We start from the raw sequence: 14266 nt of genomic DNA, 5'->3' as shown, positions 1-14266 counted from the left end.
GATTATCAGAACATCAGATTTAACATGCATACCTGACATCCAGTCTAAAGGTGATCTCCTTCCCCTGATGCAAGTTTTCCTTCCAATGCCTCTGCTTCCCATCCTGTGTGTTACTGCCGCTCAGCATTCTATTTCCATTTGTTTTTAAACCTACCTAAAATTACTTGATATTACTGGGTTTTTTTTTTTTAAGATTTATTTATTTTAGAGAGAGAGCACACAAGCAGGGGGAGGGGAGGGAGGAGGAGAGATAGTCCCAAGCAGACTCCACGCTGACTGTGGAGCCCAATATGGGGTTCCATCTCTTGACCCCAAGACCATGACCTGAGCTGAAACCAAGAGTCGATGCTTAACTGACTAAGCCACCCAGGCACCCCTCCTGTTTTGGTTCTATATTTTCAAAGTCTATTTGGCTATCTTTGTATGAAGCCAGCATAACTGTTACAAGAACAAACAAGGAAACTAAGAGCAAAAGAAATTATTAGTCAATATTTTTTAGGAATGTAAATAAGAGCTTCTAAATACATTATATATTCCTAATGTATATTAGACATTTATGCATTTACGTATTATAGTGATATTAGAACATACATATAATTATATATCATATATAATATATAAATATAATTTTATAATTCAAGAATAAATAGGGTTTAATCCAGAATGCAAAGATGATCTAACATTTAAGTATCTAACAATACAATTCACCACACAAATTCAAGGAAAGAAAAAAAGCCAATGATTATCTCAACAGACATGAGAAGAATATATTTGGCAAACTATAGTGCCCTTTCATGATAACATGGCAATGTAGAATTAGAAGGGAACTTCTTTAGCTTGGTAAGAGATCTATGGCAATTGTCAGTGTTGATGGAAGTATTCCCTTTAAAAACAGAAATGAGGGGGCGGCTGGGTGGCTCAGTGGGTTAAAGCCTCTGCCTTCAGCTCAGGTCATGATCCCAGGGTCCTGGGATCGAGCCCCACATCGGGCTCTCTGCTCAGCAGGGAGCCTGCTTCCCTTCCTCTCTGCCTACTTGTGATCTCTCTCTCTGTCAAATAAATAAATAAAATCTTAAAATAAATAAATAATCAAAACAGAAATGAAATAGATTACCAAATGCTTTTTTAGCATGTATTGGTGGTCATAGCCAAAGAACAAAAAACAAACAGACTTGGAAAAGAAAAACTTATTGTTTTTCACAAATGAGATAATCAGTTACATAGAAAATGCAAAGATGACTGTATGAATAGGGCTTAGCCAATTTGTTAGATTAAACATCAAGTCACATGAATCAGCTGTGTTCCTACAAACACCAGAAAAAGTATTTTTTTCATTATTTTAAGAACTCATTTACAATAACAAAATCTCTAATGTACCTAAGAATAAGTCTAAATATTCAAAACTTACAAGTAAACCTAAATAGAGAAAATATTTTATGGCTAGAGAAAGATTTTAAGATGTCAATATTCCCACTATTAACATATTAATTCAGTGCAATAAAATGAAAAATCCCAAAGGGTTCATCATGGTGCTTGATAGTTTCCCTGAACATTGACATGTAGGTATACAATAATCAGAATACCCAGATAACTTGGAAGACAAGTTGTCCTATAAGATGCACCACATTTTTAAAGTCATAGTAGTTAAGACATTGTCACAGAAAATCATGAATGGCCCAATGTAATAGCGAGCCAGAAATTTCATAAGAGACATGCTTTACCCATCAATGGAGAAAATGGTGTAACTGTTCCTCTATATGAAAAAATAAAATAAATTGATTATGCCACACACACAGAAATCAATTTCAGGTAATATAAAGACATGTGTGAAAAATAATAAATCTCTAAAACTTTTAGAAGAAACTAAGACATATGTTTATAACCCATAATCAGATTTTTCCAAACAAGGCCGAAACATTGACAAAATACGACTAATTAGAAACCCGAGACTTCTATGCTGCAAAGAACTTATAATTAGCAAAAAGAAAAGCCAAAGACTAGAAGAAATTCTGGCAATGTGCACAAAAAAGACTTACAGTGAAATGTAAAAAGCAAACAATCCAATAATAGAACAGGCAGAGCTAAGAAGAGGTAATTCACAGAAGGGGAAACCTTAATGGCCAATAATCACATGAAAAGGTAATCAGTCTTCAAGGAACCAGAAAAAGTTAAATACAAAATGCAGTGAGATGCAACTTAGGTCCATCAGGCTGGCAAAAATTAACAAGTGTGAAAACACCAGGAGTTGTCAGTGGGAGTAAAATTTAGTACAACTGCTTTGAAAAAGTATGGCAGGAGCCACTCAAATTGGACATGTTCCTACACGTGACTGAGAGATTCTAATCCTAGAAAAAACTCAGACATGTGCCTAAGGAAGCATGCGCAAGACTTTTCATTGTTACTCTCTTCTTTAACATTGAAATATCAGGGTGCCTGGGTGGCTCAGTGGGTTAAGCGTCTGCCTTCAGCTCAAGTCATGATCCCAGGGTCCCGGGACTGAGCCCCACATCAAGCTCCCTGCTCAAGGGGAAGCCTGCTTCTCCCTCTCCCTGCCCCTGGCTTGTGTTTCCTCTCTTCTTGTTTTCTCTCTGCCAATCTCTTCGATAAATAAAATAAACACATTGAAATATCAGAAGCAACATAAATATCCGTCAAGTGGAGAATGGGTAAATTATAATCTGGACAGAGAGGTATGCTATGGAGCAGTCAGAATGAACAAAGAGAGCTTTATGTATGCTGATGACTAAAGCAGTGGGTGCACCACACCATTCTTGGGAAGCATTTCTTGCAGAAATACTAAATATCGTTTGTGTTTTCCCACGTATGTATATATATCCACCAACACACGCAGGGAGATGACAAATCTCCATGTCGGACGTGAGCCAAGAGGGAGGTTCATTAAACTAGCAAAGACTACAAGGGGTTTCAACTTCATCTGTAATTATGTGTTTCATTTATTCAAGACCCAAAGATTTTGAAGGGATTACACCAAAATGTTTAAATTTTACAAGGCTGGGTAACAGATCTACCACTGTTTTGTAACAGTCTCTACACTTGTCTGTAGGCTTGACATATTAAAAACAACAACAACAACAATAAAAACCACACCGGGGTGCCTGGGTGGCTCAGTTGGTTGACTGCCTCCGGTAATAATCCTGGAGTCCCTGGACTGAGTCCCGCATCAAGCTCCCTGCTCAGTGGGGAGTCTGATTTTTCCCTCTGCCCCTCCCCCACTCTCCTGCTCTTTCTCTCATTCTCTTTCAAATAAATAAATAAAATCTTTAAAAAAAAAAAAACCCACGCACAGTTAATGCAGTTGGAGTCACAGCAAATGGGTTGCATTGTCAATTAAAGGCGCAGGAGGAACGAGAGGGAAGGGTAGCAGCAAGCCCAAAGTGTGACTAAAGAGTAACACCTGGATATGGGATGATATTTCCCTTTCAACTGCCCATTTCCTGGGAGACAGCAAGGGGAGTGGGAGGCGCCACCACAGATTCATAGTGGCTGGGAGCTTAGGTCTTAGACTCAGCGAAAGGGGAGTTCAGGTGCCAATTATATACCACTCCCCTCTCAGTGCTCCGTTTCCTCAACTGAAAAAAATGGAGAGAAAAACACCACCTACTTTGAAAGATGGAGTACTTATTACTCAGTCTCTGTGAGATCGCTTCTCTGGAAACTTTTGAATTCAGTAACGCAGAGAGCTTGACATTCATAAATCAATGACCACCTCCAAACACAATGTTCTTGAACTCACAGATGAAAACAGTATGTCGTTCATCCATGAAGCAAATGAAAAATTATTTTCCATTAGCCCCTCTTTTTCATAGTCTAACAGTAGAATGTTTCCTTATTATCTTGTTCCAATTTGTTTTTTTTCTTTACAGAGATACGGGTGTGGACCAGTGTCTATTTCTCCTGATGCTTTATCGATCCCCATACAAATACCTCACTGCCTTATTCATTTTAACTTAATTATAAATTCTGGTATCTGGAAAAGCACTTTTTCCCATCTAGTTTTTCTTTAAGATTTTATCAGGTTTTTTGACCTTTTAAATTTTATTTTTTTAAAGATCTTGTTTATTTATTTGACAGACAGAGATCACAAGTAGGCAGAGAAGCAGGCAGAGAGAGAGAGGAAAAAGCGGGCTCCCCACTAAGCAGAGAGCCCGATGCGGGGCTCGATCCCAGGACCCCGGGATCATGACCCAAGCTGAAGGCAGAGGCTTTAAACCACTGAGCCACCCAGGCACCCCTGACCTTTTTTATTTTTATACAAGTGTTAAAACTTGTGAGGTTTCCAAAAAAATTTAGTATTTTATTGTGATCACATTCAATCTACAAAATGCATTTGCAGGGAACTGACATCAAATCAATGAGTCTTATGATCTGTCACAGCACCTATACAAGTCTTCTCGAAGGTCTATGAAACTTTGATAAGTAATCTGAAAGAGCTCTTACGTCTATTTTATTATTATTCTTAGGTGCTTAATACTTTTCACGTACGTACACGTTGCTTGTCTGGATAATTTTCTCAACTAACAGTGGTTTCTTTTATTATTGAGATATAACTGATAAATAATATTAGTTTCAGGTGCTCAATTTTTAAAAATAAGAATATTTAACTATTTAAATCTTTGTATTCTACACCTACACTTATATACTCTTTTATTCCTACAGAGCTCATCTGCTTTCTTTTTCTGTAATACAGAAAGCAATAAAACATGCATCCAAAAGCAGCAGCATTCACTACTTTATTGGTTTTTTAATGATTTTAAGGAAAATATGCAAAAAAGTTATAAGAATAAGTGTATATTCCTGATACATCATCTGAAAAAGCTAAACATCACAGTGTAACTACATCCATAATCCTCACAGATTCCCCATCGTGCCTCCTTGTTTCTTCCACCTTTTCTTGCTCCACTATCAAGGGACTGAATTCCCATCTGCAAGTTCAGTGCCATCCTAGTTTTCCGAGCTCATCCTGAATGAAACAATGGCCAATGAGCAGCTGAGTCTCCACCTTGATGGGTCTCACAGAGGTAGGAAGATCTTTGCCTGACCATGACTGTGGTGTCCTGAGTCCCCACTGGTCACCCACTCAATCCAGCATGTCAGAGATAAGCCCAGAACACAAGCCATAGGGCTGGGGTTCTTCTGGGTCCTCCCCTCCACTGTTTTTTCCAGATTCCTTTGGTAACCTAATCGACTACAATTAAGGTCATGCTAGACAAGAGTTTTGGAGTATGCAAAGCCCTTAGAGTTGGGGCTCAAAGCTGATTCTGAATGAACAGATCTTCTTTCCAGGCCTCAACTAAGCCTCCAAAACTTACCCATGCTGGCTGGTGGGGGTTCATCTAAGTGCAAATATTGAGACATCAGGAAGCTACCTAGTTCAACCATGTCCTATCCCTCCTTTCTCTGAGACTGGAGGTTCTTGCTTCCAAAGTGGGTCTGAATCCCTGAAAGTCACTTTACTTCCAACTTAACCTTTCTTTCAAGAACTCAATCTATTCCATGACTCTTTCACAAACTTTCTGTCTTAGATGCTAAGGTGAAGGTAACAATACACTTCTTTCCCAGCCTGTGCCTGCCTAGGATTACCGTTTATGAAGTGGGATAAGTTTAACTGAAGGGCAGTTCTTAAGGGATGCTGTGCAATTATGAAACAGCAGTATCATCACAGACAGGGGATGGAGGCTGATTCTTTAAATGACAGTCTTCTTATAGCAAGGTACGATTCTCTGAAGACAGAAATCTGGACTCTGTGATTATGCTCTCCTCCCCTGGGAAACACAGCAGGACCTGGCCCCACCTTAGTGTCTATTCCTGGAAAAGCTGCAGTGAAAGTTCAAAGAAAAATAGTTGGAGAAGCTGGGCAGGTGAAAAGGAAACTAGGCAAACAGCATCAGAATGGGCAGGAAGAGTGAGAAAAACACATCCCTTTTGAAGGCTATAAAGGTAGTTCCATTAATCATTAAAGACTAATTAGAAAGAAAATATTGGAAAGAAAAAACAGCAAACACGAAAGGTCTTTGTACCCAGATATCTTCATTATATGAATAGAAAAGTCAAAATGTGCCCTCATATAGATGAATGGATAAAGAAGATGTGGTGTGTATGGAATATTACTTGGCCATAAAAAGGAATGAAATCTTGCCATGTGCAACAATGTGGATGGACTCAGAGGGTATTACGCTAAGCGAAATAATTCAGAGAAAGAAATTCTGTATGATTTCATTCATATGTGTAATTTAAGAAACAAAACAAAGGAGCAAAAGAAAAAAGAGAGAGAGAGATACACACACACCAAGAAACAGACTCTTAACTATAGAGAACAAACTGATGGTCACCAGAGGGGAGGCGGGTGGGGGGATGGGGGAAATCGATGATGGGGATGCAGGAGTGTACTTGTCAAGACGAGCACTGAGTAATGGACACAACTGTTGAATCACTATACTGGACACTACAGTGTACACTATTGCACATTAGATTATACACCTGAAACTAATATAACACTATATGTTAACTATAATAGAATTAAAGTTCAAAACTTACTAAAATGGATATAATTGTTAAACATTTCCTAATCACCACTGCCGAGTCCCTTTCTAAGTAAAATCACGTGGCCTCGGGGCTCCCGGCTGGTTCAGTCCCTGCAGCATGCAACTCTTGGATTGTTGAGTATACGCCCACGCTGGATGTGGAGTTTCCTTAAAGAAAATAAATAGGGATGCCTGGTTGGCTCAGCCCGTTAAGTGTCTGCCTTCAGCTCAGGTCAAGATCCTGGGGTCCTGGCATTGAGTCCTGCATTGGGGTCCCTATTCAGCAGGGAGCCTGCTTCTCCCTCTGCCTGCTGCTCCCCCTGTTTGTGCTCTCTCTCCCACCCTCTCCCTCTCTGGCAAATAAATGAATAAAATCTTAAAAAAAAAAAAAAAGAAATACATAAAATCTTTTTAAAAAAAAAAAATCACATGATCCTGGGTACCTGGGTGGCTCAGTGGGTTAAGCCTCTGCCTTTGGCTAGGGTCATGATCTCAGGGTCCTGGGATCGAGCCCCGCATCAGGCTCTCTGCTCAGCAGGGAGCCTGCTTCTCTCTCTCTCTCTGCCTGCCTCTCTGCCTACTTGTGATCTCTCTCTCTCTCACTCTCTGTCAAATAAATAAATAAATAAAACCCTTTTTAAAAAACCACATGACTTTTTGTCACGTGAGAGAATTAACTCCCTATCCCTCTTCTCCCACCTTTATTTTATGGAAGTTGGTTTGGAGGGGGAAGAAAACGTGCCCTCATATTCTGAAGTAAAATATCCTCTCGAGCTTTATCTGAGCTTATAAACACAAGAGAGAGCAGAGATGAATTTAAATTGCAATATAAGCACAAGTTTCCACCTCTAAGAGAAATGTGGCTCAAGACAGAGTAAGTCGGAAATCTAAGTGTTTATCTACGCATGCATTTGTTCCTGGCAATATGCTGGAGTTTTCCATACTGTTTATCTAACTTGGCTTTCCTCTGATGGATCTCTGGCACACTACATAAGCACATCATACACACAGACCATTTGTAGAGGTAACCACCTTCTCCCTGTAAAGAATTCTCAGAATAATTACAGGGGGGAAAGGAAGGAAATAATATAGGTCACGTATCTAAGGGGCTGATAGTGTACTTAACAGATATTTTGCCATTTAAACAGATAAAGGACTTCACAGATATTTTGCCATTTAAACTTAGGAGCACAGTGTATATTATTTGAATTTTAGAGATTAAAAGAAATAAAACTAAAAGAGATACCTATATTAAAACATGCCGTAGCGGGGTGCCTGGGTGGCTCAGTGAGTTAAGCCTCTGCCTTCAGCTCAAGTCATGATCTCAGGGTCCTGGGATTGATCCCCTCATCTGGCTCTCTGCTCAGCAGGGAGCCTGCTTCCTCTTCTTTCTCTGCCTGCCTCTCTGCCTACTTGTGAGCTCTGTCAAATAAATAAAATCTTAAAAAAAAAAAAAAAAACCATGCCATAGCTATGGGATTTGACCTAAAATTCACCTGTATCTCAGCTCTGGAACTCTTTTTTCTCAATTCCATGTTAGATGAAGCCAGACCACACCATGTCTTCACTGTGTGGCACTGGAAATATATTTCAAATTCCAACTATTTACATTTTAGTCTAAAAGCCCTATCCAGCTGTCTGTGATCCCTTAGAGACTGAAAATTTAACAATTACAATCATTCTTTTACTTTGGAGCCTTCAGTGTATGTCTCATTTTTTTTTAAAAGACACTTTTTTTTAAAAGACTTTATTTATTTGACAGAGAGATCACAAGTAGGTAGAGAGGCAGGCAGAGAGAGAGAGAGAGAGGAAGAAGCAGTTTCCCACTGAGCAGAGAAGCTGACGTGGGGCTCGATCCCAGGACCCTGAGATCATGACCTGAGCCGAAGGCAGAGGCTTTAACCCACTGAGCCACCCAGGCACCCCTGTTATACTATTTTTTTTTGTTTGTGTGAATGTTTGAAAACTGCCATCATAAAAAGTTCTAAAAACCTAAAAAACTTTAGTTTCAAAACTTTTCTTTCAATGGCAAAAAATGCAACCCACTTAATATGGAATTCAAGTGCTTTAATCCAAAAGTATCCAGTCTCTAACATCAGGAATGAAACCTCTAAAACATACATTTTGGAAATACGATGGATTTTGTTAGAGGAACCTATTGGGTAATGTTCAAAAACGCCTGTCTTCCAAGAGACAAGTAGAGACCTACTTGTGTTCCATGAGAACACTGGGTATCTACTAGTCCCTATTTACCCAAACTCATGTCTTTAAAGAAAGGTACAGGAAATCACTTTGAGGGATCAAAATACCTTTGTTTCCCAGGCTTAAAACCAAGATAGCCACTTCACAAATGACAGAATGAAGTACCTTGTAAAATGCGGTTAGAATAGAGTCCTCTCTTACTGGAATCCCAGGGAGCGGGATTGGAATACTGTTGAAATTATCCACATCAATCCTGGGCTTGAGATAGACCAAACTGTTCATGCATGTAGTGAACCACTCAGCCCTTCCAATCAAAAGGAAAATAAAACTCCGAATCCATCCTCTACCCATGGTCATTGGATGCAGCTCAATTAAAGCAATGCTAACCAGAATTCTAGAAACAGAAACCGGCCATTAAGAGTGGCAAGATTTTTTTATTTCCTACCCCACCCCAAGTTCATATCTGCAGGATATGAACACATTAATTTAACCTAATGGTGAACGTGTTTCCGTCTGCAAACATTTCCCTAAAGGTTTCATTGGGCAAGGAACTCTTTATCGAGGCCTAGACTAACACAGGAGTATCTTAGCTACACACGGTCTTCCTGCTGCTACTAGCCCAGTTTCGCTGCAGTATTTATCTCGCTTCGTAAGAACAAGGTGCTTTCTCAACAGGAGAAAACAAAAATCCACCTCACAGTCTAGTCAGGGGCAAAGCAGGGAATACAAACTTGTCCCACTTCAAAGCACAAGGCCTATCTGTCACTAACTAAACAGCAACCCCAGCCCAAGTGACAAAGGAAGCTTTCTTCCCTATTATTGTTTGAAACAATCACAGGCTATTTGTTCATATTAATTAGCTTATATCTAGTATTAGGCAGCCTTGATTAGAAAAATGCTCTTTGTTACCAAATGAATAGAGGAAAACAAAACCAAAAGCTTTTTTTTTTTTTTTTGCAATTTATTATTTTTTTTTTTTTTGCCTTAGAAAAGGATTGTCAGGATTCTCACACTCAAAGATGGGTTTATCTTTACATAGGTCCCTGAATTCAGTCTAAAAAAATGCGAGTGGATATGCCAGACGATACCAGGCTAGGCTGATGGAAGGAACTGCTCAGTTCGCCTTGTCTGAGGACATGGTGTATTTCAATTACTTTCACCTTCTCTGAACCTGGAGAAATCTGGGAGAGTAGACATCCATACAGACTCCTGAGAGAGGGCAAGTCAGCCTGGGACTAAAATCTGACTGCACAAATTACATGTGAAGAACAGATGTACAGATCATCAGAAGGCATGTCGTTGACCAGAGGACCTGGGAACAAAGTGACCCAGGGATGTGCAGCTCTCCAGGAGCGTAAGCTCCCTCTCCCTGGGACCTAAGCGGATAGTTTTTTTTTTTTTTTTTTTTTAAAGATTTTATTTATTTGACAGACGGAGATCACAAGCAGGCAGAGAGGCAGGCAGAGAGTGAGGAGGAAGCAGGCTCCCTGCTGAGCAGAGAGCCCAATGCGGGGCTCGATCCCAGGACCCTGAGATCATGACCTGAGCCGAAGGCAGCGGCTTAACCCACTGAGCCACCCAGGTGCCCCCTAAGCGGATAGTTTACTGCTGACTCCTTCCAGGTGGACTTGGGTTCCTCCAACAATCCGAGGCTGCTTGTTCCCAGCACATGCTAAGAATAATAGGACCTGCTACCCTCATTGAGATTAATCAATGAACTTGTTCAATGGAACTATCAAAAGTCAGGGTCTAAAGCCAGCCCCATGACTCCAAAGCTACACATGCTTCAAGACTAATGTTTAATTCTTCCACATAGCTTGCGAGGCACTGCAAGAATCTTCTCTGACCTTGTAACCTAACCCATCTCCCTCCTCTACAACCAGAAGTAGGCTGATAAATACCTAACAATGGGCCCTTAAGAGTCAGGGACTGTGTTTGCCAATTTCCCTGGTTAAAGACTCCACCCCGGCTGAGCGCAAGCTACAAGCATGAAGTCAGCTGGCTCGCACGGTTCCTGAAAATGTTAACAGTCGGATCTCAGGAGCTGGCAGAGCTGGCTTGAGCACATCTGTGCTTACCACCTCACACCCCCGCAGACGGCAGCTATCCTGAACGGACCCCCCAAATGCTGGGCTCTCGCTCTCCCCTTGGGATGTTCGACACTCACACATGCTCCTTCTCCTCCCTTGTCCAAGTAAGGACACATCAGCTCCCAGCCTGGCAGTCCTCCTTCCAGAAGCCTTCCCTGATCCTGCAAATCTTTTCTGGCTGCTTTACTTTTCTCCTAACGTCCCCATACTTCTATCCTAGCGGGTGTGACACTCGTCTCTAATATTTTGTTTCCCCGTCTGCACATTTCCCACTACATTTCTAAGCCCTGCAGGGCAAAAGCCTTGTTTCTTTTATTTATTCTTCGACTCCCCAGGCCTGCCCACAACGAGCGTGCTCAACACTGTTAACTAAAGTGTACTGAGTCCTCGGTGCCAGACTTTGTTCTAAGTTTCAGACATATTATCTCATTTCATCCTTAAAACAATCCTATGAAGCTGGCTCTGTAATTTTTATGGGCATTTTGCAGGTAAGGAAACACCTCACAGGGCAGAAACCTTTCTCCCATCCCCACAGGCTCAGGCAGTAAACGCTGAGCCAGGATTTAAACCCCAGGCAGTGGGACGGGAGAGCCCTTGCACATCTATCCCAGGGTTTGACTTTTTGCCGCCCCCCACCACTGGTAATTCTCAACAAGAAAACTTAACTATATTTAAATTCTCCCCAATGAGAAAAATTAAATATTAAGGGACAGGATGTCATCAGGTAGGGTTAAACTTTAGAAGGGCTTTTTCTGTCTCCCAAGATCCAATTTTTGCACTCTGGGGGAAAACATCATCCCCACTGACAATGTGTGTTCTAGACTTTTCACTATGCACTTACATTAATGTATCCTACAGTCGTCCCTAAAAACATACGATCTTGGTTTACGGTTTGAATGATATCTTCCTGAATGAGTCTGCATTTTACTTTCTTTTTCCTCTGTCAGGTATCTTAGGGAGACAGAACTGTGTTGAGATATGTACTTACCATTTTTCTAATTGCTTCATGGTACTTAAATCATACCAGCACGCCTGAATTGTCGCTCTGCTATCGTATATTCAGAAAGTTTTGTACTTCTTGGCCTTCAACTAATGCTTCAGCGAATAAATATCTTAATGCACGTCTCCTTGGGCTCATCTACAAGTGTTTTTCTAATGCAGTTACTGAGATGGGAAGAGGGTATATGGAAAGGGATAGAATTTTAGTAGATGCTATCAAATTACTCTCCGGAGTGACTGTACCAATTTACCTTCCCACAGAGGATTTACAAGAGCCCATATTTTCCCCAAGTGTTTGTATTCAATACAACATCTTTCTACCTTGGGTGGTGTTAAACATTTTAATTAAATGAGTCACAGAGAAATACTTCTCCGGCTTGCCAGCTGATAGTAGCTTGTGTAAGAGCAAAGAGGCGTGTGGATAAGATGCTCCTCTGGGAGATGCTGACGGAAGCAACAGCGAGACAGAGGGGCTGAAATCCTTGCCCAGAAAACCGGAGCTAGGGTCTACCTCACTTCACCAGAGGCTCAGGATGGCTGCTGCATGGGGACCGCCACAGCGGACTCTGACAGGGCGACCTCGGGGAATGGGTACTCGGTCTCACTGCACACTTACAAGGTCTCTGCAGCACTAAAAACCCGACTGAGGGGAATGGAAACCAAACAGCCCAAGTCAATGAATGACATTGACAGCCCAAGTCATTTCAGTCAATGAAATGCTGGAAAAGCAAGATCCATTTACCAGAAAGAGAAATACGCACATGATGGTGGTAACAATAAACTTTCTGGAAAATATCAAACGCTTTAAAATCTTAAATAACAGGAGGACTTTATCCAGATGACAAATTCCAAGGTCTTTTTTTTAGAAGAGACAAAAATCACTTAGATATACATGAAGTGAAAATGCTCTCTTCCCCCTCCCCTCGCCCCGCCCCCGGCTTCTTGGCGCTTCCCTCCACATATCCCTAACTTGAAATACCTACAGAACCCAGGGACCTGGAAAACGATACAGAACCAAAAAAAAAAAAAAAAAAAAAAAGTGTGGAAAAACATTCTGTCTCACCAGGATTTAAACTTCAAACAATATGGTTCTTTTTTCAAAGGTATACTTTTTTCTTAACCTTGGCTTGGAAATGATTATCACGAATGAGATGGGGAAGGCCACACTCTAAAAGGAAGGGCGAAAGACGAAGGAAGAACAGATGGGAAACTAATTGTTGAGCCCCTGCTATGTGCCCCGCATATATGCTATCGCTTAATCCAGAGAACCATCCCGCAACGTATGGTGGCACGAGGAGAGGTCGAAGCTGAGCAAGGTCAGCATGACCTAGGCCATCCAACCACTGGGATGTGACTTCCGGCCCAACGCTCGCAAAGGCTGTTTCCCCACTACACCACACTGCCAGTTAAAACGGAAAAGGTCCAATTACTACTCTAATAGATCAGACTGTAAAATGATCTGCAGGCAATGTTCTTGCCACGTGACTGCTGTTCACTGGACAGGAAAAATAACGCATGATTACGGTTCACAAGTTTCGGGAGGGGCCTCTTCTTTGCAAAGCTCCTAGAACAGGTCAAGGCAAAACAGTAATTAGGGGAAGCAGACAATGAGACTGCATTCAGAAAACTTCTAAGATGAGATCTGGCCTGAGCTATTTCATTAAAACCCTAAAAAAAGCCAAGAGAGGGAAAGCGGCAGGATTTACCTTCAACGGTCTTGACCGGGATGCCTCTAGGAACAGACAGACATTCAAAGCACTGAAAACGAAAACCCCTCCACACGGAGGCTGGTCCTCTGTCATCACTTGCTCATTGTTCCAGCTGCTTCGAACTCAACAGCACCTCCCCCACGAAAGCACCGTTATCCAAATGCCCACTAAATGATCATTACAAGGTTTCATCCCGTCCCTAGAGCCAGACGCGCCTTCTGAAACTCAATTTAAATATCTGGTGCAATTAAGATTAGTGCAGACTTATGCCAGGTTGAATCACTTACCTGGGGTTGTGAATTTAGAGGGCTGGAAGTGGACGCAGCAGCCATGGCAGCTCTGTAGTTGTGGGCAGTGACCAGCCCCCAGCACAGCCGTGCCACACACAGGAGTCAGGTCACGTTAGCTGTTGATCAGATCACGGTCATTCTAGGAGGAACTGTGTACCTGGAAAAGGGCAGGAAAATCCACAGTTAGTCTGAAAGGACTAGGGCGTGGGAGTTAAGTACCACTGGCCAGAGGAAGCAAAAGTCCCCGTGCCACATACCAACTCCTAGCTTAATGAAAGAACCCAGAAGACAGCATCGCCCAACTCAGAGCCAGGACTCCCATCCCACTCAGCCAAATCATGTCAGGTTGATGTATTTTCAGAAATCGGAATCCAGCTGTCCTTGCTGGCTAGATGTTTTGAGGAGTCCATTTCAAGCTGTAAAGCTGGGGACGG

General features: G+C 41.6%; 1 protein-coding gene across 3 annotated transcripts in view; it reads right to left on the bottom strand.

Moving 5' to 3' along the window:
- LPAR1 (lysophosphatidic acid receptor 1) overlaps positions 1–14266 on the bottom strand; it is a 133154-nt gene that overhangs the window by 63290 nt on the left and 55598 nt on the right. For all 3 annotated transcript variants that reach the window (XM_044265150.1, XM_044265151.1, XM_044265149.1), the window contains one exon: positions 13830–13989. In XM_044265150.1, coding sequence (XP_044121085.1) covers positions 13830–13874 — 45 coding nt within the window. In that variant the 5' untranslated portion in view covers positions 13875–13989. The remainder of the gene's footprint in view (positions 1–13829; positions 13990–14266) is intronic.

Source organism: Neovison vison, chromosome 9 (assembly GCF_020171115.1).
Source record: "Neovison vison isolate M4711 chromosome 9, ASM_NN_V1, whole genome shotgun sequence".
NCBI lineage: Eukaryota > Metazoa > Chordata > Mammalia > Carnivora > Mustelidae > Neogale > Neogale vison.
The sequence above is the reverse complement of the archived record's forward strand: the minus strand, read 5'-3'. Positions and strand labels throughout refer to the sequence as shown.